The sequence below is a fragment of the Eulemur rufifrons genome, chromosome 8, assembly GCF_041146395.1.
Source record: "Eulemur rufifrons isolate Redbay chromosome 8, OSU_ERuf_1, whole genome shotgun sequence".
Lineage (NCBI taxonomy): Eukaryota > Metazoa > Chordata > Mammalia > Primates > Lemuridae > Eulemur > Eulemur rufifrons.
The window spans coordinates 16916943-16942336 of NC_090990.1; the positions used below are offsets into that span (position 1 = coordinate 16916943).

The following is a 25394-nucleotide window of genomic DNA, read 5'->3' on the forward strand; positions in this document are numbered from 1 at the left end:
AGGGAAAGGCTGCAGTAGGCTGAAGCGTAACTTTATTTAGGAAAAGAAAAACCATCTCTCTTCTACCCCTTACTTCAGGTTCAGTAGGGCTGGTCCCATCAGTTGTTCTTTGGTTGAAATGAAGTTCTTTCAAGGTGCTCTGGGGCACTAGAATTAGTTCTACAGTTATCTTCCCCTCTGTTAGATTTCTAAACGTGTTTTACCCTATTTTCTGGAATACCTTCTGTAAATTACTTACCTTAACAGAGCAGAGGCTAGGTCTGATTCTCTGTCTTGTAAGCCAGCTTGTTTATTGGTGTTTAGGAATTAAGAATAATGACAGTGTTTTACTCGGGCACTCTGGGAGTTGACACTTAGGATTTGCTGTTCAACCTCCTATTTACTTGGCCTTAAAGTGATAAAGAGAAGTCATGTTTCTCAAGGTTTACAGTGTGCGTTTCTAATTGAAGACTCTATATGACAATCATTCCATATAGGTTACATAATGCCGTGCAAATGAAGCAAAAAGACAAGCAGAATATCAGCCAGTTGGAGAAAAAGCTAAAAGCTGAGCAGGAAGCCCGAAGTTTTGTAGAAAAGCAGTTAATGGAGGAGAAGAAGAGGAAGAAGTTAGAAGAAGCCACTGCTGCTCGGGCTGTTGCATTTGCTGCTGCTTCCAGGTATGTCCATGTTACCTGAGTGTTTAATCTAAGGTTGGCTTTCCTTGTACCAAGACAGACATGGGAATTTGATGCCTTGGGCAGGACTGGACATACAACAACCATGCACGGATGGATTGCTTTTAAGTACTGTTTTGTTAGCTGGTTTAAACTCCATCTCTGCAAGCTTATACTGTCTTACAACAACTTCATCCTTTAGCGACCTCATCTATGAAATGGGATGAGGGAATCACCATGCCTCCTGTACCTGGGAGGCAAAGTACTGTTTATAAAAATGTTTCCAGTCACTTTTTGTAAGGCTGATGATTACTAATTGCTTTGACTGATTCCATCTGGAATTTTGTTCCCTTTAGAGCAGCGGTCCCTAGGTTTTTTGGCATCAGGGGCCAGTTTCACGGAAGACAGATTTTCCACAGACTGGGGGTGGGGTGTGGAGCTCAGGTGGTGATTTGTGGCCCAGTTTCCTAACAGGCCACAGCCCTGGGGTTGGGGACTGCAGCTCTGGAGAGCTATCATTACTTTCTACTCAGGTGTGTGTGTTTCTGGAGTTCTTTGCTTAAAATGTAAAAAAGATAAAATTTCGGTTGCCCAAGCACTGTGTGCTGACTGCTCATGTCTTTTTTGGATATCAGCAAACTGTCAAATGAGGTGAAAAAAAAAAAAAAACTGAAACATAAGTCTCCATTAGATAGCATTAAATTGGTGGAGTGATGAAAATAGGGAATACCTCCTATATCACTGAAAAATATTCCTATATGCAGGTATTCCAAAAACTGATCTGTAATGGCCATCTAAATTCCAGCAAGGAGAGAAGATGGTTAAGAGCCTTTGAGGGGCTTTTTTGGTTTTTGTTTTTTGAGGGGTTTTTTTTTTTTTTTTGCTTCTACTTTATCACTTTTTCTTTTTTTTTTTTTTTTTTTCTTACTAATGAAGTCCATCTTCATGGTGGGGGACCAGTTACTGGGTTGTAGAAACAGAGTGAGGGTAAATTGCTATTTCATTTTTAATTTCCATCGTAATTTATATCTATGTGGTATAATTCAACTGTGATTTTTCCTTGAGTTTTGCTTTGTTGTATTAAACAAGTAATTTACTTGCCAGCCTTTGGCATGTTAATAGCCTTCTTCTGGCATTTGCAGAATAATTAGCGAATCATTTCACCTTTTAGGAAATAACAGCAAGTGAGAACTCTCTCCAGGGTGATCCTGCCTTCCAGCAGGACTCTAGACTGCAGATGGCTGAGCCCACTTGGCCCATCATCTATACAGACTTATAAGACCCTTGACCAGACTGCCTAGGTTGTGGGGGTGTTTGTTTAAAGATGTGTAAGCATTTCTGAAGCACTTACACTCGCAGGAAATTTTCCTACACAGTCATCTAGTGTGGCCTATGCTCTCCTTAATTCATCTAGCACCTACACTTTTAAAAAAAATTCCACCGACGAAGATACAGCAGTTCCTTAACCATATTGTTTAGTGTCTCCCATGCCTAAGAATCAGTAGGTTGGTTTCAGTGTCTACTCCAAATCCCTTTTGCTTCCAGTCAAGCTTCTTTGTTTTGGCCTTATCCCTGGACAGTCTTTGTTTGCCATCACTTACATACAGCTGTTTTTACTCTTAAGTAAATCTCAGGGCGTAAATCTCTCACTGGACCTTCCTTTTGGGGGTGTTTCGGAACCCAAACAGTTCAGCAGCTTTAGACTGCCCATTGCCATCATCTCTTTTAGCTTGTCCTTATTATAGCTCTGAGAAACAGCCTAATGCTGCACCCTTCTTTTTCTGTTTACTCTGGGCTTGTGGCAACTCTGTGAATAAAGAAAGATGAAATCCACAATGAATAGCCCCTCAAAAGTGGGAAAAATTTTTTTTAGTTCACTGCCCCCTGCTGGAGCTAGCCTGTGTTCAACTCTGTCCTGCTCAGCTTTGTGTGCATCGTCCCAAGTCACTGCGGCCTGGTGGGAAGTTTGCTGGATTGGGAAGCTAGAAAACCTCAGTTCTTATCCCTGTTCTGTGACCTAAAACCAAGGTGACCTAGGATGAGTATTTTATCTATATAGCCTCAGTTTTTTATCTGGAAAATGGGATAGTATACTTTAGGTTGTTGTTACAATTGAAAGGTATAGTATGGATAAGGTACCTAGCTTAGTGCCTGGCTCATATGGACACTCAACTAATGATAATTATTTCAGGTCATTGTTGCAATGATCAAAGAATAGAATGAACAGACTGAGCCAAAAGCTAAAACCTGACAGACCCTGGAGTATAAAGGAAATAGCAATCCTGCAATATAAGTAAACCTACAGTTTTTTAAATCATTTTATTTCCTTCTCTTCTTTTTCAAAAGGGGAGAATGTACCGAAACCTTACGGAATCGGATCAGAGAGCTAGAAGCAGAGGGCAAGAAGCTCACAATGGACATGAAGGTGAAAGAAGACCAGATCAGAGAACTAGAACTGAAAGTCCAGGTAATAGAGGAACAAAAGACTTCCTTCGTACTTGAATTCCTCTTTCATGCTAGACTTGTGCTCTGTGTTGTAATGTGGAGATGATGCCTTTTGATACAGACCAAATCCCATTGCATCTGAAAATCTCTATGTGACAGAAAATATTTGAAGCTCTACTCTTGTCCAGCTTATTTCAAGTCATATTTAATATATTCTAATACAAGCCAGAAATGTTGACAGTCCCTTGACATGTTTTATACCAGAATTTGACGAACCAGAGATTCATTTAACTTTTTCAGGTTATAGACCAGATTAGTGTCATTTGGAACTTACACATCTCTTCTTAGCCCTAACTTTCTGTCCACTGCCAGGGAATTGACCCTCCTGGATGGCTCTGAGCCTTGCAGATTGAGGATCTTAGCAGTGCATGATGAAGAAAGGTGCTGGTGCTATGCACATAGCCAGGTTTTTGGGCTATGTACACCATAGCCAAGTATTTGGCATTTAAAACTAATGTCATATATTATAAAATTACAGTGATTTGAATCACATAGGACTGGTAAGAAATTACTGGCATGTCAGTGGAATAGAATAGGTGACTTGGAGACAAAGCCTAAGGCATGTGGTAAAGATGGCATCAGAGATAGATGGAAAAGGTAAGGAATTAGTCAGTAAAAGGCTTTGGAATAGCTGGATAACTGGAAAAAAATTAGAAGCTCGTCCTGTACCACATGAAAAGAAATTCCAGATGAAGAGTTGAATGTAGGAAAAAAAAAGAAGAAATTATTTTTTAAAAAATAGTTGAAAATCTAGTAGAATTTATTTGCTCTTGAAACAGGAGACTTTCTAAACATAAAAGCAATGGAAGAAATCACAAAGCAAAAACATAATAAAGAAAAAATCAGTAGGCGAAGGTGCAGATAATTGCAACAAATTTTATAAAGAAAGAATTAATATTCTTGCTATATACATAGCTCATAAAATTGCTGAAGAAAGCTCAAACATGGAGAAAAATAGGCTAAGCATATGAACAAATAATTTACAGAAGAAATATAAATGATAAAAACATAACAATATATCCTCATCAGTCATAAAAGATAAGCAGATTAAAATTAGATATTGCTTGAAATTAGCAAATAATTTTTAAATGATAATATCAATCTTTGTGAGGATGCAGCAATATAGGCCTCATACATTGGTGGTGGAAGTGTAACTTTTCTCTAGAAAAGACCATGCACTTTTTTAAGTGTTTCTTTGTAGTAATCCAGCCTAAAGTAAATATTTTAAAATCTCACCAGTGATTGTTGTACAAAGATGTTCATAGTGGTGGTATATATATTAAATGCAAAAAATTTGAAAATAATTTTAACAGTGGGAGATCTGTTTAAATTTTGGTATGTAAACATTCAGGAATATCATACAGGCAATAAAAATTTTATTTCCAAATAGTTGAAATCAAGTTTAAAAGATTATATACAAAACTGGATATATGGTATTATTTCAGTTATGCTAAAAGATAAATATGCATAAAAAAGACTGAAAGAAAATATATCAAATTTTTCATTATTGATATGGGTAATTTTCATTTTCTTTGAACTTTTTCATATTTCTAAATTCTCTTTAATAAGTTTAGATTTCTCTCTTAAAAAGAAAAAATTCAAATATCTTTATAAATTAATTGACTACATTGACAGCTATTTTAAGTGGGCTAATTCTGCAGTATGCCCTGTCAAAATAATTAACATTTTTGCAATTTTTGGTGCAAGTTGAGAGAAGAGTTTGGCAGATTTGACTACAGCATTACAGTAACATTTGCAAGTTGCCAGCAAGGAATAAGTGCTCCGTGGTTCTGAATTAGGCTTTTAAGAAAGTGTTTTGTTTGGAAGCAGAGCCCATTGTTATCTAGACACATGCCCAACACAGTCAAATGATTATCTACTAAATGTTTTGTATGTGCATACTGCCTTATAAGTACATTTGGCACTTGCTCTAAGTGGTAAGGTCTAAACCCACAAAATACCAAAATTGTGTGTTCTAGTGGCCAGGCCAAGAATAGTGGGATTTAATTTGTGATTTCAGGCTAACTTACAGACATAGATGCCAAAAGTACCTTGTAGCATTGCTGTTTTGATGATATTGATAGGAGCTTCGGAAGTATAAGGAAAATGAGAAGGACACCGAGGTGTTAATGTCAGCCCTTTCAGCCATGCAAGACAAAACGCAGCACCTGGAGAACAGCCTAAGCGCAGAGACGAGAATCAAGCTGGACCTGTTCTCTGCACTGGGTGACGCAAAGCGGCAGCTTGAGATTGCCCAAGGTAGGAGCGCACAGACCCCTGGTGAGGTGGTGTGACTGGGAATGCACAGGGATGCGGAGGGCAGATCTCCTCTTAGAGCTCTGGACCAAAGGGCATTTCAGTTTTCTCTTCAGGTGTTTTGGTAAGTGCCCAACAATGAAATGCAGAAACCATCACCTTAAGTCATTCTGCAGACATATTTTGACATGAGAACATGTCAAGTGCAGTGCATACAGAGAAAAGTATGATTTCTATGTTCAAGGAGCTTACAGTGTTGCTGAAGAAGTAGAGAACCTCAGGGTCATGAAAAGGTGCTCTGGCACAGAAGTTATATGGAGCCTGCGGGAACATAGAAAGAGGCAGGGACTAAAGCAGTCTGGGGAGCTGAAGAGGGCTGTTTCCCAGAGGAGCTGATGTCTGAGCTGGGACTTGAGAAAGTAATGTGGTAGGGGGTGGCGATGAAGGGGTAGAGAGGCATCTGAACAGAGGAAACAACTTGGGCAAGGGCTGGGAGGCTAGGTGGGTCCTGATGTGTTCCGAGCTATAGCTGGCTCTGCTTGGCTGGAACAAAGGTTGCAAATAAGGGAAAAGTGGGGGAGAGTCTGGAAAAGAGGCCATCCAGTTGGCAGATATTTACTGAGACCTACCATGTGCCAGGCATAGTGAGAGTCCCTGAGGATACAGCCCTTGCAATGACAGATGATGAACAAGCCAGTAGGGAATATGTCAGATGGCAATAGATGCAATGACCAAAATAAAGCAGTGGTGAGATAAGATATGTGTGTGGGGAGGTCTCCTTTTGACATGGTAATCACCTGAGCTCCCTTGACTGGGGAGTATTTGGGAAGAGACTGAAAGGAAGAGAGTGAGCCTTGTAAACAGCTGAAGGAAAGCACTTCTGGGGAGGGAACAGCACACGCAAAGCCCTGAAGAGGGAGCATGGGTACAGGTGCAGCGTAGGTGACGGGGAGAGTTGTGGTTGGAGGCAGGAGTAGCAACAGATTTGTGGCCCATGGAAAGATATTGGGACTCTGAGTGACATGGGGAGCTCTGGAAGGCTTTTGAATGGAAGCATAATAAATTTGGATTTTGTCTAACAAAGTGATTAGTCTCCTAATCAATTAGAGTACTAAATTGAGTATAATACTGAAAAAAATAAAGTACTGAAAAAATGGAATATAGACTACTAAATAGAGTACTGAAAAGAACTTTCAAACAGTTGACTTAGTGGAAGGAAAAGAATATTTCAAGTGGGGTATGGTGGCATGCACTTATAGTCCCAGCTACTTGGGAGGCTGATGTGGGAGGATCACCTGAGCCCAGGAGTATGAGACTAGCCTGGACAACATAGTGAGACCCTGTCTCTTTTAAAAAGAGATAGAAAGAATTTCAACAGGGACTTACAGAGCAGTCACACACTGTGCAAAACATTGTCCTGGAAGCTCCAGGGTAGAAAAAGATGAATACAATACAGTGCATACATTTTGGTCTTAGAGACCCCTTTACAGTCTTAAAATTACTACTCCAAAGAGGTTTATTTAAAGTGGATTATATCTTTCAATATTTACCTACTAGAAATTAAAACTTAAAAAACGTTTATTTTATTTACTTATTTATTTTTCTGAGTCAGTCTTGCTGTGTTGCCTGGGCTAGAGTGCCATGGCACGTCAGCCTAGCTCGCAGCAACCTCAAACTCCTGGGCTCAAGCCATCCTCCTGCCTCAGCCTCCCGAGTAGCTTGGACTACAGGCATACACCACTACACCTGGCTAATTTTTAGTAGAGACAAGGTCTCATTCTTGCTCAGGCTGGTCTCGAACTCCTGAGCTCAAGCGATCCTCCTGCCTCAGCCTCCCATAGTGCCAGGATTACAGGCATGAGCCACTGCGCCCGGCCTTATTTATTCATTTTAAAATAATACATAAATACATTACATGTTAACATAAATAACATTTTTATAAAAATAACTATATTTTCCAAAACAAAAAATACTTAGTGAGAAAAGTGGCATTTTTTTACATTTAGCAAATCTCTTTAATGTCTGGCTTAATAGAAGATAGTTTGATTCTTATCTCTTCTTTTTGTATTCTGTTGTGATTTTACAGTCAACATAGTTTCTAGAAGATTCCACTTAAGCTTGTGACAGAATGGGAGTGAGGAAGGCAAATAATTTCTCAGTATTATTATGAAGGTAGTTTTGACCCTATGGACCCTGATGCACTTTGAGAATTGCTGCCTAAGACTGAGCCAAGCAGAAAGGCTGCTGCCTTTAGATAGAGGCAGAGGGCTAGAAAGGCCAGAGGAGAGATCAGGGAGGCTTCATGGAGGAGGGGGCATTGAGTGGGCTTTGAAGATGAATTCTGAGAGCAGAGAATGGCAGGGAAGGACATCATTACCTGAATAAGTAGTGTAAGCAAAGGAAACAAAGTGCTGGCATGCCCAGATGAACAGTCCAGCAGCCTTAAACGGGACCGGGGTGGGGGCAGAGAATAAAAGAATGGGAGATTAGGAGGACCATGAACAAAGCCATACTCAAGAACATATTCTCTAAATTTTCCAGAGGAAGGGGGTGATATGTTCTGGCTGTTAATTGGAAGTCTCTTTCCAATAGCAATGTGAGAGATGGATTTGAGAGGTAAGACTGAGTAGAGGCAGAGAGGCCAGCTAGGAAGCTGTTACCATCTTCTGAGAGGTGATTGGCGTGCGGAAGAGGGATGACCCAGACAGGTGAGTGAGGCAGAGTAGACATGCCTGAGAAATCTGGGAGGATAAAGTTGTTGGAACCAAGGAAGAAGAGCAGAATAGATTTAAGGAGTGAGAAGGAAGAACTAGTTTGGTTTGGAATGTTTTGATTTGGAGGTGCTCCCCAGACACCCAGTAGGAAATATTCATCAGTCAGTGGGAGCTTTGGGCCTAAACCAAAGAGGCTAAAACCCCTGGGCATAGGACAGTTGGATTTAGAGGCTATGAAGTTACTGAAGCCATAGGAGTGGCTTGGGATGGCCCAGGTGACTGAGCAAGAGAAGGGGGCTGAGAGTCAGGCTGCTTTAGTCTGTGGATTCAGGGAAAGGCATTTAAGAAAACTCCTGGGAATCCTGCTTTGAAGCTGAACTACTAACCTTTTTGTCTGCCTGGCTCAGCTCCTTGGGAGGTAGTCACCCGCTCTGCCTCATCCCTGTTTACTTGGGTTTGCAAACTTGGAAAAGATCGCCCCTGGAATGAAGCAGCACCTCGTCTCAGAGTAGCCGAGGGGAGCTTGGCTTCCCAGCACAGACTGCTCTGCTGTCAGCCCAGAAATCCTCATAAAGTGACAAGCAAAGAGAACTGTCTTTTCCAAAGCTCTGAGGATGTTTGCATGTTACTGATTAAAGAAATCAAACTTAAATCTGCATGGAAAAAGATACAGTGGCTCATATATCAGATGCCCTTAGGTATTCTATTGGCCTGAGGCTTATTTTGTTCAAAGAGCAGGAGGATACTTGATGCTTACTTGAAGCTTAGGAGACAGGAAGGGAGAGGGAGCAGTTCTTTCTACTGCTCTTTGCTGCTGCCTTCTCCACCACCGCCCTCCACTGTCATGCTCAGAATATTCTAATGAGAACCAAACTTTGTAATTCAAATCAAACCCCTCATCACTTTTCTCTTTCCTAGTTTCTACATCATTTGATTCATTCTGGTTCTAAAATGACTTTCATCTATCTCTACTACATGCTTTTTAAAAATATACCACCAAGCTCTCTTACATTCCAAATATATTATTTTCTTCTATAGGACCCGTGAGCAGTCTCAAAATAGGTGCAACTCAAATGCAACCTTTTTCTTTTTTAAGCACTTAAATTTCTAAAAGGCTACTCCTAAGTGTTCTTTTCCCGAGTAGACCATGGAACCACATAGCATGATGGAAGTTGCATGGGTTTTGGAACAAAGTGGTCCTAGGTTTAAATCCTGCTCTACCTGTTAGTAACAAAATGATTTTGAGCAAGATACATAACTTGGCAGAGCTTCAGCTTTCTACAGGGCTGAGCACTAGGGGGATAGCGATGAAAAAAAATCAGACACAGTCTCTGCCCTGATAGAGCTCATGGTCCAGCAGAGCAATGATGGACCCAAAGGATCACCAGTGAATAGTTGCAAGAGACAGAAGAATGTCATAGGAGTATAGACTTGAGCCAAACTACATGGAGTTGAAACCTGGCTTTGTCACTAGCTGTGTACCTTGAGTAAGTCACTCAACTTCTCATCTATAGGCTGGGCACGGTGGATCATACCTGTAATCCTAGCACTATGGGAGGCCGAGGCAGGAGGATTGCTTGAGCTCAGGAGTTCGAGACCAGCCTGAGCAAGAGCAAGACCCCGTCTCTACCAAAAATAGAAAACTTAGCCAGGTTTGGTGCTGTGTACATGTAATCCCAGCTACTCGGGAGGCTAAGGCAGGAGGTGGCTTAAGCCCAGGAGTTTGAGGTTGCTGAAGCCACAGCACTCTAGCCCAGGTGACAGAGCGAGACTCCATCTCAAAAAAAAACTTTTCATGTATAAAACGGATAATGATAATGGGTGATCATTTCTACCTTAGGGTTGTCATGAGAAAGAAATGCATTAGTATATGAAAGCACTTAGAACCACGCCTGACGTATATGAAGCCATATGTGTTAGTTATTTTCATTGTTATTATTACAAAGAATAAGTGACAGAAAGGGGAGTTCAGGGTCTGTTAAGAATCTAGGAATTGGGGAGAGCTGATTGAGATGGAAGGATCGGGAAAGCTTTGCAGAGAAAGTAGAAAAAGGGGCCTCATGTGTTCGCTAGGCAAAGAGCAGGAGACACACAGAAGGGAAGTGACCCCCAGGCAGGAACTGATTGGATCAAGAAACTGAAGCGTAGTGAAGGGGACAGTGAGGGGGACGTTGTGCTGGAGGCTGAGTAGGGTAATGTCGCTGATGCATCCAACCAAGTGCAAACCATGCAGCAGGTCTGAGGGACCCAGTGCCAAGAGGCGAGGGCAAGTGATCTGGGCCATGTGAGCATTCCCCCCACCCCCCACAGCAGTCACAGAGCGTCATCTGTTTGCTGTCAGAGGACCTGGTGGCAGAAGTGTACTACTGTGACTGAATCTGAGGCCTCAGTTGTTCTGTATTCCTTAGTCTGACACTCAAAGATAGTCCATCCTCCCAGAAAAAAAATTCCAGCTCAAGAGATGGTGCCAGAGTTCAAAGTCAGCAGCCCTCGTAAGCTGTCACAGGTGACTGCTATGATCAAAACATGGTTCCTAGAAACTGACTTCTTTACTCCAGTCATACCTACGTGAACAGAATTTCTTCTTACCTCTAAGCCAGGAGTCAGTAAACTGTGGCCCACAGGCCAGATGTGATCTGCTGCCTGTTCTTATACTGCCCATGAACTAAGAATGGTTTTTACATTTTTCCATGGTTGGAAAAAAAAAAGACAACAAAGATAGTACACTGCGTATGGTCCACAACACCTAAAATATTTACTATTTGGACCTTTATAGGAAAAGTTTGCCTACCCTTATAAACTGTCAAACCTGGAGTTGTTCATGCCAAACTGAACCTACTCAGGGATTGGCCCGAGGGGGCATTGGGTTGAGTGTGCCTTCGCTCCTCACTAATTGTGGGTCTTTGATCTTCTAGGACAAATCCTTCAGAAAGACCAGGAAATCAAGGACCTAAAACAGAAGATAGCTGAAGTCATGGCTGTCATGCCCAGCATAACGTACAGTGCCGCCACCAGCCCCCTGAGCCCCGTGTCCCCCCACTACTCTTCCAAATTTGTGGAGACCAGCCCCTCTGGACTCGATCCCAATGCCTCTGTTTACCAGCCCCTGAAGAAATGAAGGCCGGCTGTGTGTTTTGCCCAACCGTTTGGTTACTGGAAGTCATCACAAAGGAGCGTCTCTGGCAGTCAAGATAAAAAGTTTATATTGTATTTTGTGGGACTGTATATGTTGTCATTTTTTAAAAGGGGGGAAAGGTAACATCCAAGTCTGATTAGAACTGCCCATCGGTTTTTCTTGTAAATTTTTAGAAGACCTCACAGAACTTTACAGTTTATTTTTCTCGGCCAACACATTAAAACCATTCTTGGATTTCAAGTAGCCAACTTTGCCTTTTATGTATTCTTACATAGTTTCCTCTTGAAGAAAAAGAAAAGCAGAGTTTTTGCTTTCAACCCTTTATTTTTTGTTTTGTTTTATTCTTAAATAAGCAAAATCTGCACATTGGATTCACATGGGATGATGATGAAAACTTTTAGTTTAAGAGTGAAGGGTTAAATAACCTAACCCAGCTTTGATTTTATAGCTGCATTAAAGAAGATGACTATTGATATGACAGAAAACAAAAATTGATTGCCCCTCCAAGGACCAAACACATTCAAGGAGCATCATTTAAGCTGAGGAGAGACCTAAGTGATGAGACTAGCTGTAAGAATGTAACAGGGGTTGTGTTTGAAATATTTATATTCCCATCAGTGTGTTTACTCCTAGAAAATTGCTAGCAGCAGTCTTCTTCACAGTGCCTTGGGAAAAGACATTTCAAGAGGAAACTTGATAATTTTAAACTCTTTTCCCCCTTTACCGTCATCTGTCTTCTATCTGTATCAAGCTCACTGCGGATCCTGCTGTAAAGCTGGTGGGTAGCTGGGCTGTTCGGCACCACCACAGCTACATCTTCTGGTTCTTTTAATAGACAGCACCACAGTGTTCTGCACTTGCCTCCAGCAAAGCACCTTGGGAAGGGAGCTGGGCGGTGTTTGTGACTGTAACGATGGCTAATAAAAGCTGCGCTTCTAGGGTTTTTTTTTTTTTCCATTTCATTTAACTCTGCTTTCTCCACTTTTCATCATCTTGTGTTTGATGATTTAAAAGAAACTTGACTATTCCTCAGCTCTTGTGCCAAGGAGGGTTTTTTTTTTTAAGATTCTTAAACTCAGAACTCTGCACAAAGATTTCAGTTTCAAATGTGTATTATACATTGGTAGAAAAGTGTTTGCACAGGCAACTTTTGAAAGTGTTTAAGATTCAGGGTGGGGGTGGGGGGAGGGATGGGGGGGCAAAGCAAAATTGTATTTGGAAACTAGGAAAAATTAAGAAACCACATAGATTGGTTTTGCTTCCTTGCCATGGATTCTAGAAGGACATAGTTCTTCTAAAATTTCCTGTTAATTGGCAAGTACATTTCATTTAAAGCAAATTAAGTAGGACAAGCAAGTCAGTAAAATAGAAGTATTAAAAAGAATCATCCTTTTAATCACTGATCTTATTTTGGGATAAAAAAACTTCTAGCTTTAGCCAGGTGTGCATGTTGCTGCCATTTTGCATTTTTGAATCATCTTGTGTAACTGTCACCATGAAAGTGTTACTCAGAATTGTCATAGACTTTTTTCATCTTTGTGCAAAAACATGGAAAATTGTCACTGACTTTGTGTTGAGGTTTCCCCCATTTTGCTGCCTTTGGGACACTATTTTCGTTAAATACTTGGTCTTGGCTGCATTCTTTTTTTTTTTTTTTTTTTTTCTGTGGGGTTCAAAAGAATAAACATTTTCTTACAGATAAAACTAGTTTTCTGCCTTTTTAACTTTTCAGGAGGGCACTGCAAGGTAGATTGTTCTGAGTGGGGCTTAGATGGTTACTATCTTGTTCTCTCCTCATCTCAGCCAGGTCAGGTAGGGGTGCCCCACACAGCAGATCCACTGGGCAGGGAGCAGACACAGGATTTGGGGAAACACATCAAGATCTCAAGTTGGTTTGATTTCTGTTCTTAAGACATATCCATTCTCATTTGTTTTCTCCTTCTCTCTCCCTTCTCTGGCATCTGATTAGAGCCAAGGCTGACTTCTTTTCTGGCACAACCCTCCTTTTCTAAAAAAGCCAAGCTAGAGGTGAGGTTGGGGAGTAGTTGGTGATAAAATCTTGAGAGCACATTTCCTTCACCAATGCCTTGCCCTCTCCTGTTTTCTAGAATCTTGTTTGGCCATTTAGCGACCAATACCCTATTGGGTTTCCTATCTGCTATAGATCCCGAACCGACCTCCAAGGTAACCACTTCTATTGTCCTCCCTTGTTTTTAGAGGCTTCGCCTGTTTGCATCTTATGAAAAGCCAGCTGCCTCTCTTGGCCCATGTTTTTTTCTCTTGGCCATTGTTACAAATGATCTTGGCTCCAGTTTTGGAAAATTCTGCTCTTGGCACCTCACCCTCTGTCCTTATTGCTGGATAGCTTTTCTGAGTCTTGGCCATCAGATCTCTTGCAGACGCCATAGTTAATACCGTGAGTGGAATTCCCCAGGGGGAGCGCCTTGGCTTGAGTTGGCTTTTGCCTTTGCCTTCCCTAAAGGAACGTTTTTCTGCTTACAGAATTCTCACTGTCACGTTCTTTTCCACCAAGGAACTCTCCAGTTGTTGTCCTTGTTATTTTAGGTCCTTCATGAAGTTGCTTCCTGTCTTAGTACCTTATAATTTATGACATGCCATAAAGCAGTGTTTGCCATTCTAGATGGTTAAATATTTACAGGAAGAGCAGGCTGAGTGTGTTTTCACTAGCTGAATAACCTCTCTTTAATGACATCTCCCAGTTTTACATAAGGAAATAGATGTCATATGTTCGTTCTCCCTGTGATAATCTTTCCAGGACAGCCTGTAAAATGAGAATGAACCATTCTCCATGACTTCTGGCCTGATGGGAAGGAGTAGTCCTTTCTCCTACCACCCCTTTCCCGTGCTCACTTGCCTGTATTAATCCGGCTATGGCTGCGAAGAGCCACCTGGGAGGGCCGAACATTTCTAAACGCTGCCATCAGATCGCTGCTTTTGAAATTCACACCACACCAGAGGGAGCTAAAGAGGTAAACCGGAAACCTGCCCCAAAGCTACTGAGTTTGGTGAGGTCAAACTAGTGAGCTGTCTCCAGGCGGGCCACAGTAGCTAGGCCTGTTTAGGTTAAAGGGCCTCTGAGACCTATAAATGCTTGGTTATATGTGATTCTGGAAGTTTAGTGCTGAGCTGGCCTCTTTACGGCCTAGCAGTACTTGCCCAAAGGTGTCCCCTCTAACAGCCCGAGTCTGCTGTAGTTCATGCTGAGCCATCTGGCACAGCCAAGCCCTCCAGACCGGGATGGGAGTCCACGCCCAGCTTTACCACTGCTGGCACTGTGACCACACTTAACCTCTCTGAGGTGCTGTTTCCTCACCTTTGAGGAGTCTATTGTTTCTTGCTCCCCTGCTTGACTGAGGAGTGCTAGCTATGAGGACTAGGTGACATGATGCAAAAAAGTGCCCTGAAAACTACCCAGGCCCTCCCTGCTGGAAGTTGAGACCGCCAGCAAAGCGGCAGGATGGGGAGAGTCCTGGCTAAGAACCCCTGCTCCCGGGGCTGGCTGTCCTTGACAGCCTGACTCCTGAACCTGTGCCACTCAAAGTGCAACTGCGGACTCCCAGCCCCCACCCGAATCTCGATTTTAATGAGATCTCCAGGCAATTCAGTTGCATAGTCATTGTTTTAGAAGCTCCACCCTGAGCTGACTTTCCTAACCTGAAGACTCAGCATTGTCACCCTCTTCCTGGGGAGTGGGGAGTGGGGAGAGCTGATACACAGGTTTTGAAAATTTAGAATTAAGAGTTTAATTGATGAGGGGGCCACGCAGGAGATGAAGAACTCCAAATCTTACACCTTGTACTCATTGTTTGTTTCCCCATCATTAGGGTGTAAGCTCTATGAGGGCAAAGATTTTTGTCTGTTTACTGCTGTAACCCCAGAACCTAGAACAATGACCACCATCTAGTAAATATGTATTGAATGAATAAAGTTAATTAGTAGATTAGACGTGTAATATGAACTATTGTGAATCAGAGCATCTCTGTAATGGTATTATTGGAATGACAAGTATAAACAGAATTGTTTCTGGAAGGAGAGGGAGAAATTTGAATGAAGTAGCATATTTACTATGACATCTCCCATCTGCCTGTCTGTGGTTTCTGCTGAAACCTTGTTTTTCTTGTCAGATTTTTGCTACAAACGCCTGCTTGATTTAGCCAGGTGCAAAAAAATTGCCTTAACAGCTGGATGTCCTGAGAACAATCACTTCTCTGTCTGGGAAACCTCGCTGCGCTGCGGGGGCTGCTGGAGGCCTGGCCATCCTTCGCCAGGTGGAGCCTTAGACACCCGACTTCCCCAGGAACCGGCACCACACACCACTGCATCAGGAGGCAGTGTCAGGATTGTTCATCTGGACAGGAATGGAATTACAAAGCATTCCCTCCAGGAAGGTATCTGGGTGAATGAATGTCTCCGAGGACAAGGATCCCTTTCCACTGACCAAGGGGGCCATACTTCTTTTCTTTCCTCTCTCTTTCCCTGGGCTTATTTCAAGTGTTTCTGTTTTGTTCCTGTCTCAATGTTTGCTTTTAGTTCCTCTGCCTTTGCCTGAGGTTCAAGTCTTACATCCCCTCAGGATGTGCTTTCTTAGGGTTCTGGAATCTCACTGCCTTGATGATATCCATCAGTTCTCCCCTGAGAATTGCAGGCTTATCTTTGCCCAGCTGGGTGGGGCCTTTTGACCCCAGGCCAGGAAGCCTGAACCAGTTTATCCTGGGAGACCTCCCTTCTGTCCTTTTCCCAGCTCTTCAAGCGTAGGGTTCAGCGGGAGGTGGGGCTGAGTGCGGGCAGGGGTCTTCCTGAGCTGTATGTGGACCGGTGCCAGCACCTCCTGTGCCCTCAGTTCCTCGCCACTCCCTCCCCTGCTGCTCCACAGTGGCTCTGCGACAAGGGCAGGGGTTTGCTCTCGGCGGCCTTTGCTGTTTTGACACACTTACCCAGTACTAGGCCCATACTTAGTTTAGAACATTCTCACACTTTAGGGTTCATCAGAACAGCCTGAAATAGCCTCTGTTAAAACACAAATTACTGGACTCCACCCCCAGAATTTCTGATTCACAGGACCTGTGGCAGGGCCTGGAAAACTGCATTTCTAGCAAGTTCCCACGTGAGGCTGGGTCCTGGACCCCACTGTGAGAACCACTGCCCTGAGCACGAGGGCGACCCTGGGGCCCACCCCTGCCCAAAGGCACCCCCCCCGGGCCGCCACCAGAGGGCACATGGGACCTTACTGAGGTCTTGTTTCACCTCCAGCCAGGAGCCCTGCTGGACAGCAGAGGTTCTTTCCTAAAGATTGCTTTTTAATTGTAAATTTTGTTATCATATATTAGAAAGGAGAAAGGTGTTGTAAAAAGTAAGATGGGTTCTCAGTCTGTCCCTGACAAGTATCCAAGCTCCGATGGACCACCCTTTCGAAGGTGTTGAATGTCCTGGCTCTCCACAGATGAAACTAACCGTTCCCACTGGGGAAGGTTTCCAGGGCTTCCCTCACACTGAAGTGGAGTCTTCCTTTCAGAACATTCTAGAATCTTTCTGAATGCAGAACCCAAAGGCAGTTAAGATGTCAGGTGATTTTTTTTCATTTTCTTCTACCTACCTTACTGTATATTCAAGATTTTCTACAATAAATTTAATATTAATATAATAAAAAATAAAACTGATTTTTAAACATTTTAAATGTAATTGAAAGCCAAAACAACATTACCCCAAAAAACCCCAAGGGAGAACTTGGGGTGAGCCACTTGGGGTAAGGAGGAAGTCCCAGCTGGTATTTGCCCAGTTGGTTCTGCTGAGGTATCTGCCCGGCGCTGGGGCTCTAGTGGGATCACAGGTGGCTGAGCATCAGGAAAGCAATTTGGGACCAAGGACTAGGTGGTTACCCGTGAGGACTCAGCCTGTCATCTCATCATTCACCTGTTGCCACAGCTTGTGGCCCAATGTTCAGGCAGCCCCAACCCAAGCACGACACTTCAGTCACATTCAGTGCTGCTGTCCCCAAGTACCCAGGGCCTCCCAGAGGTCAAGGGAGTAGGAGCAAGTTCAAAATATGAAAACTTACAGGCCGGGCGCGGTGGCTCACGCCTGTAATCCTAGCACTCTGGGAGGCCCAGGTGGGCGGATCGTTTGAGCTCAGGAGTTCGAGACCAGCCTGAGCAATGAGCGAGACCCCACCTCTACTAAAAATAGAAAGAAATTATATAGACAGCTAAAAATATATATAGAAAAAATTAGCCGGGCATGGTGGTTCATGCCTGTAGTCCCAGCTACTCGGGAGGCTGAGGCAGAAGGATCCCTTGAGCTCAGGAGTTTGAGGTTGCTGTGAGCTAGGCTGACGCCACGGCACTCACTCTAGCCTGGGCAACAGAGTGAGACTCTGTCTCAAAAAAAAAAAAAAGAAAAGAAAACTTACAGACTTTACAACCTTAGCTTCCTAATTAGTGGCTTGCAGACATATTTTGTTTGATTTGCATAGAATTTAATGCATTTGAGCTACCACTTAAAAGTTGGGAGATTTCACATTATCCGGATTATTTTGTTTTCTGTTGAGAAATCTGAAGCTCTGAGCACTGCAGGGCTTGGGAGAAGGAAGGCAATGGGTCTCAACCCTGGGTGCTCGTTAGGATGACCTCTGGGGCCCTCAGAAATACCCGTGGCCAGGGCCCACCCTGGTTTCACTGGGCTAGAGAGAACCTGGGCATTGTTTGTTTGTTTTAATTCCCTGCGAGTTTCTAATGGGCAGCCAGGGTTAAGAAACTGGGAACTAGAGGATAATAAGAGGAAGACTCCATCCTGGCTGGGGCCTGGGCCCTAAGCAGACGTATCTTGGCCTTTGTGGGGTTGGGGCTGGAGCTGGGGCCGGGACGCCTAGTGTTTTTAGCTGGCCAAATGGAGACGTGAGCAAAGCTGGTCCCTGCAGAGACCCTCGCAGGCTCTTCTTCCTTCTGCCTCCTGGACCTCCCCGCAGGTCCTCATTCTAGATTTCCCTTGTCAACCACGTTTATCACACTGATGTTTGCACATGTAAATTGTTAGCCCTCTGGTTTCCAAAAAGGAATTCTGTTAGCATCCCCTCAATTTGTAGCTATTATGTATTCTCTTCTTATCTGAGGTTTTTTGTTTGTTTGTTTGTTTGTTTTAAATTGTAAGCCATAGACACTGTGGCCAGTATAAGCCCAAAGAGGAGCTGAGTGAAAAGGGATGGGGCTGTCTAGAGGGCTGAAGAAGGCAGCTGGGAAGGACAGGAGCCCCCCAGCTGGGGCAGTTTTGGAGGCAGGAGCTACTCAGCAGTGCCAGGGCCCCATCCCTGCCCCTGGGACGAGCGAGTCCACATCCCGGCCTCTCTCAGATGTGTACTATTGCTCCCATTGTCCACTCCATCTCCCCTGCGAGGAGGACACGTCCCACTCTCCTCAGTGTCAGAATGGCTGTGTGACTTGCACTGGACAGTGAATGGGAATGGACATCACGTGCACCAGGTCTGAGCAGAAGCTTTAAATGCACCGGGTGGTTCAGGTTAGCCGCCTCCAGCTTCTTTCCACAGGACAACGGTATTTCCCGGGTAGCTGTGAGAATTCAGTGCGTCGGTACCTGCCAGGCACTGGGCTAGGTAGTGCTTACTCCAGCTACCCCATTCATCCTCACAGCTGTTTTAGGAGGAATGTACGAGGAGTGGGCCAGGCAGTTTGTTGCGAGGATGAAACTGGCTGATGCATGTAAATCTCTGAGCGCATTTAAGTGGGCTGTGTGCTTGTGTCTGTCTGCATTCACAGCCCCCAAGTGATGTCTCACACACACACACACACACACACACCCCCTCCGTCTCCCACCAGCCCCCTGCCCTGTGTCAGGGTTTTAAATTCACGTCCATAACCTCCAGCTAGACCTCTCACCTCCTGACATCTCAGCCGTCTCATGGGCACCTCAGGTGCAGTATGTTTAAACCGAGTTCCTCAATTCTCCCCAAATCCGTCTTCCCTGTCTTGTTTCATGGCAACTCCATCCTTCGGCTGCTCAGGCTGTCCCTGGGTCCTCTTTGACTCTTCCCTTTCTCTCACAGCCCACACCTAATCTGCCAGCACACGGTTAGCTCCACCTACCAAATATTTCCAGAACTTGGCCAGTTCTCACCTCTTCCACTGCTTCCATCCTGGTGCGATCCACCATCCTCTCTCGCCTGGACTCCTGCAGGAGCCTCCCCGCTGGTCTTCCTGCTTCAGCCCTTGCCCCAAGTAGACCAGTTTCAACAAAGCAGCCAGAGAAATGCTGTTGGAACAAGTCAGATCATGTCACTCTTGTGCTCAAAGGCCTCCAAGGGTTCCACATTCTCCTCAGAGCAAAGGACAGAGTCCTGAGAATGTCCCACCAGCCTGTACACAGTCCCTCCTCCACCTTCCTCTCTGACCTCTCCCACTCTCCCCTGTGCAGTGCCTCTTGCCGACCCCACTGGGCACACTCCCGCCCCAGGGCCTTTGCACTTTCTGTCCCCCTGCCCTTTGGATAAACATTTTATTTTAGAATAGTTTTAGATTTACAGAAAAATTGAGAAGATGGTACAGAGGGTTCCTGTGAGCCCCACATCCAGTTTCCCCTGTTACTAACATCTTGCATTAGTATGGTACATTTGGTACAATTAATGAACCAATGTTGATGTATCATTATGGACAAAGTCCATATTTAATTCAGATTTCCTTAGTTTTTACCTAATATCCTCCTTCTGTCCCAGGATCCCATGCAGGATGCCATATTGCACTGAGTTGTCAAGGCTCCCCAGGTCCCTCTCGGCTATGAGAGTTCTGTTCCTCTTTTTAGACGCCCGACTCATTCTCTCACCTCATGGGATCATCGCTCAGAAGTTACCTTCTCAGTGAGTCCTTCCCTGCCCAGCTGAGCAAACAGCCTCTATCCCGCCTCTCTCTTTGTTCTTCTCCGTACTTAGTGCCAGCTGTCATAGTTTGCAGTTTATTTACAGTATCTATCACCAGCATAGTTTTCGTTTTTACTCATTTATTTTGTGGTTTGTCTGTCCACCCTGATAGAAACGTCAGCTCCGTGAGGGCAGGGGGTTTTGTCTGTTTTGCTCACTGCTGTGTCCTTGGCACTGGGAATCACGCCTGGTACATAGTAGGTGCCCAATAAATGTTTGCCTAATGAGAGAAGGAGCACAAGACTCGGACTAGAAGCCTCCTGACCCTCTTTCCGTCCATGTTCTGCGCTCCTGCCCCCCTCCTCCTCAGAGCCTGCCCAGCCCCGAAGCCACCAGTAAGAGAAAACCTCTCCGAGCCCTCCCTCGAGCTGGCCCCATGTCCCCCAATTCTCCTAACCCCTATGACAATCCTGGGGGGTGCGGAGAGTTAGCCTGACCTCAGAGGAGGAAACTGAGGCCCAGAGAGGCAGGGAACCTTAGGGTCACACAGCAGGACGTGGAGAAGCTGGGATCTGAACCTAGGCTGGTCTGCTCCAGAGCCTGCGTGCTTCAACCACAACACCGTCCTACAAGTCCCCACCACTGGGACAGGGTGTCTGAGGAAGGCAGGGCCCCTGGATGTCACCACGGCCCAATGGGGGCAGGAAGCACCGAGGCTCCAGGGAGGCGGGAGCTGAAAGGGCCGTGAGAAAGAGGTCACTCTGGGGGGCCTCATGTGTCCACTGAGGAGCTTCCTCTCCCAACTGCGCCACAGCTGTTGCTCCTGACGTTGACCGAACAGCTGCCCTGTTCAGTGAGGCCGCTGTCCTCACAGCTGCTCACACCTGCCTTCCCCAGCTGCCAGGAAGACATCTGAGCACCTGCAGCGGCCACAGCAAACCCACAGCCCACTGCGAGAGCCAGCCTCGTCCTCCAGGGCCTGTGTCGGGGACTTAGGTGCTGGCACTCTCAGTCTGGCTGTAAGCGAGGGGTCTCTGCCCAGCTCTGTCCCCACAGCCTGGACGCTCTTGAGATGAGACCCTGAATCCCAACCTTCCCTTATCACCCCACCTTCTCTTCTGTACCCCAAGCTCAGGGCACTTTTGGTTGCAAACAACAAACCAACCAAACAGGCTTAAAGGAAATTAATTGGCTTATAGCTGGCTTCAGGAAGGGCAGCAGAGAGAGGGGCTCAAAACATCAGACCTGTTCTTCCTGTCTCAGCTCTGCTCGCCTTTGTGTGCTGGCTTCATGGTTACTCTCCGTGTGGCTGCAAGATGGTCGTGGCAGCCCCTGGTTCTACGTCCAGCCAGGGTCCCCTCCCACGGGGGAAGAAAAGCGAAAGTCCTAAGAAACTCTCTGATTGGCTCTGCCTGGCCTTGTGCCCACCCTGAGCCCATCACCGAGGAACGTGACACACTGATTGGCTTATGGCTGGCAGTGGAGCCCACCTTATGCCCAAGAGAAAACTGAGGTACAGTTACCAGAAAGGTAAGCGGGTGCTGGGCAGGAAAACAACTGATGCAGCCCACACCTTGGGGGTGCCGGTCCCTTCCCATCATTATTCCCGGGAGTGTCCTCCAGGCTCCCCAGGCTTCTGCCAGTCTGCCAGTCTTGGGACCAGCCTGGGCCTTCTTTTGCCCTTTCACTGTTGGGAAAAGTAAGGCCTAGAGAGAGGCGCCTTGGTCACAGGTTGGCAGCGGGAGAGATGCAGCCCAGTCGGGACGTCACCCAGGTTGGAGGAGGCGCTGCAGTGGGCCGGGGCCTGCCTGTGCCTTGCCGCAGCTCTGCGCCGGGGAGCAGGCTGGGGCCCTGTCCCAGCTCTCGCAGCAAGAGGAGGAGCTGGGCGGCCAAGCAGGTCTCCTGGACTGAGGACCCTCCCTTGAGGAAGGTGGGGATTTATCTGCGAGACCTCAGCTTTGCACAAAAGGGGCGAGTAGACGAACGTGGCTGCCTTCCAGGGCCCATCCCGCCTTCTCTTGCCAGGTAGGGGGAGGAACCAGACATACAGTCTGGCATATAGTAGGTATGTAACACATGCCAATTACTATTATCATTAGTATTATTTACTTCCAGGAGCCTCAGTTTCCTCAGCTCTGAAATGGCAATTCACTTATTCATTCAACAAACTGCTGACCATCATCCGTGTGCCAGGCATTGTGGTTAAGACCTAGAGTGGCTAACAAGTAAATGAGCCATGGTCTCTGCCTGGAGGGACTACCCTTTGGTGTGGCAGTCATTCAAGAGTTAAAACCCAGTGTGGGAGAGCCAAGGTGTATGTAAAGTCGACCTCCAGAGTTGGGCTAATCAAGGTGAGAGATGTGAGCTGAGTCTGTGTCCCCTGCTCTTTCCAGCTTGTCGAGTTGACTTGAGAACGTTTGGGGTGGGCTTCAGTGGCTCTTGGTGAGAGCCAGACAGGAAAGGGCAGAGGTGAAAGTCAAGGGTTGGGGAAGAATGAACCAAACTCTATCTCAGGCACTTTCTCCCTAAAATATTATCTTAATTTTTAAACATCAGATGAAATAATGTATAAATCTAATTCTTTAAAGACTTTTATCTTTTTGAAAAATGAATGAAATTTCTATTTTAAAGGAGGATAATTTCTGATGATATGAGTAGCCACATTACACCGCCACCTGGTGGCAGCATACTAAAGTCACAGGTTTGTTTTACTTTGCGATGAACAGAACGCTGCAAGCTGAATTTTTGAACTTGAGTGGAGATACCACAGCCATTTCCCCCGTTCCCTTTCTCCCCACCCCTCCCCTAAAACCCACTTCCATAACTGGAGCTCCCAAGTTCTCAGCCTTTTTGTCAGAGCCACACCGGTTCCAGTTTCCAGCAGACAAGCCAACCTGGTTGTCCTCCCCATCCCCTGGTCCTTCACGTGCCCTAGAGACCCTCGGGTGCATTCAGCCCCCCAGCTCTACACTGGAGCTAACACCCACCCCCCAGCCCTCAGCCCAGCCTGGGGAGTGTGGGGGTAGAGAAACTGCTCACAGGTAATGGGTAAGAGTGAAGCTGCTACACTCGCACAGACGTGGGTTTGAATCCCAGCTGGCCACTTACTGGCTGTGGGTCTCTGGACCTCCCCAAGGCCTCTCTGAGCCTCACTTTCCTCATCAAAAAAAAAAAAAAAAAAAAATAGAATGCAGTCTGGAGTCAAACTTAGATTTCTTGTTCTTTCTACCACACGTCTTTCTTCTATTCTTTCTACTAGAGCTGGGCAAACTCCCTCAGAGCCCTCGACCTGGCCCCCAGCACCCTCGATCGTCTCGTAACCCACTTGGCACTGAATGGACAGTAACGAACAAAGGTCCAGCGCCCGCTCCTCGGGCATTTGCGCTGCGTTCCAGGCACTAGGGAAGGGAGAGGTTTTGGAGCTGGGCTTCCCGCACTTTGGCAACCGCAAGCGCCCTATCCCGAAGCTTAGGGAATCAGCCTCCCGGCCCAGCGCCAATGCCGTCTGGACCTGGTGTGGCCTTGGACAAGTCACTTACCCTCCCCTGCTGTAAAAGGGAACTCTCCCGTATGGTCTAGTCCAGCGCTGAGACTATGGCTGCTGGGGCAGCTGAAGGGGTGGCCAGGGTTGGCGGGTCCTCTCCTTCCCCTTTCTCCTTTGGGAACCCCAGGACCCTGCTCAGAGGAGGAGGCGCCACTTCCCCTGGGGAAGTGGATCCCGGGGGCTCCGTAATCCTCCCCCACACTCGCTGTGGGCAGCCAGCACTAAGTGCTGTATTAATTATTACTAACTTCCCCTGGGAAGCAAATTCAAAGTGAGGTCACCATGGTAACCCAGGCATTGCAATGTGACCAAATTTTTAAGTGCTCAACATGTTCCAAGCAAATTACCTCTCAGTGGAAGAGAAAAGACTTCAATCCCACACCTCGGTGGCCTCAGGAAGAAAAGCCCAGGCGCTCCCATGGGGCCTGGAGCGTTTCTGCAAAGCAGGAGGGGGTGGGGCAGGGAGGGGAGATCAGAGCTCCTGCCTTGCCTTGAGAGACCAGAGCAGAGCTGGAAATGACATCCAGAGTCTTGAATGATCTACAGGTGGGCATGAGGCCTGGCCAGAGAGCCAGAGGTCCTGGGTTCCAGTACCAGCTCTGACACCATCTTGCTCTGCAGCCGCGGGTTAGTCTCTTGCCCTCTCTGGGCCCCCAGTAAAGCCTCACCCAGCAGTATTTCTTAAAGGACCAGAGAGATGAGCTACACTTGGTTGTTAGCGTCATGGGGGTGGGGGGATAGTAAGAGGAAGGGGCGCAGGTTTTTGCTAATCAGGCCCCCAAGGCAGACAGGCCTGGATTCCGATCCCACTTCTGCCATCCAGCAGCTCCGTGACCTTGGGCCAGTGACTTCACCCCTCTGAGCCTTGGCTTCCTTCCCTGTAAGAAGGGGGCTGAGAGCCCCCCCACCACAGGGTGGTAGTGAAGTGTAAATAAGACGGTCCGTGGAAAGTACTTGGCACGGTGCCCTGCACACAGCACGGGCTCGTGTCATCATCGTTGCTGCCAGTTAATAAGCATCCCGTGTGCCAGGCTCTGAGCTGAGCACGCTAAACACTCTATCACTGGATCCTCGCCACGAGATGGGTGCTGTTGTGAACCCCATTTTACAGATGTGGACCCTAAAGCTGGCAAGATGAGACAACACACCCAGGTGCACCCAGGGCGTGGGGCCTGGATTCCAACCCAGGTCTGTACACAGCCCGAGGATGAAATGAGACATGCGTGGCACGTTGTTGGTGCTCATTGAACAGTGGGCACCCACTGGCACATCCAGGATTCACGTCATAGCCACTGTATGGCCCCAGCTCCTGTCTTCTGGGGCTTGGGAACCTGGATCTGGTGGATTCAGCACTTCCACGGGCGAATTAGAGGCAGAGACCCCTCAGGCAGGAGGCCTCCCTGCAGGCCACTGCCCAAGGGCACATCACACTGGCCTTGCCTCCCCTCTTACTGTCCCTGCGCCCCTGGCTGCCTGCACACTGTGGGGACACGGACATCTAGGAGTTGTCCCCCACCTCATCCCACCCTGGCCTTGCACGGCACCCTGCCCACCCTTTCCTGCTGGGCCAGCCTCCCACCCACCCTGCCCCCAGCCAGCCCCAGGCAGGACCAGCTTTCCCAGGACAGAACGAGGTCAGGCCTGCCAAGTGACAGATGGGTCTAATAACCGGCCATTCCTACCACCAGCCCATTTGCCCTTC

General features: G+C 46.3%; 1 protein-coding gene across 2 annotated transcripts in view; it reads left to right on the plus strand.

The window, feature by feature from the left end:
* MACO1 (macoilin 1) overlaps nt 1-11341 on the plus strand; it is a 59396-nt gene extending 48055 nt beyond the window's left edge. For both annotated transcript variants that reach the window (XM_069477474.1, XM_069477475.1), the window contains 4 exons: nt 477-659; nt 3003-3123; nt 5246-5420; nt 11047-11341. In XM_069477474.1, the coding sequence (XP_069333575.1) occupies nt 477-659; nt 3003-3123; nt 5246-5420; nt 11047-11249 (682 nt within the window). In that variant the 3' untranslated portion in view covers nt 11250-11341. The remainder of the gene's footprint in view (nt 1-476; nt 660-3002; nt 3124-5245; nt 5421-11046) is intronic.
* Nucleotides 11342-25394: the final 14053 nt, after the last annotated feature.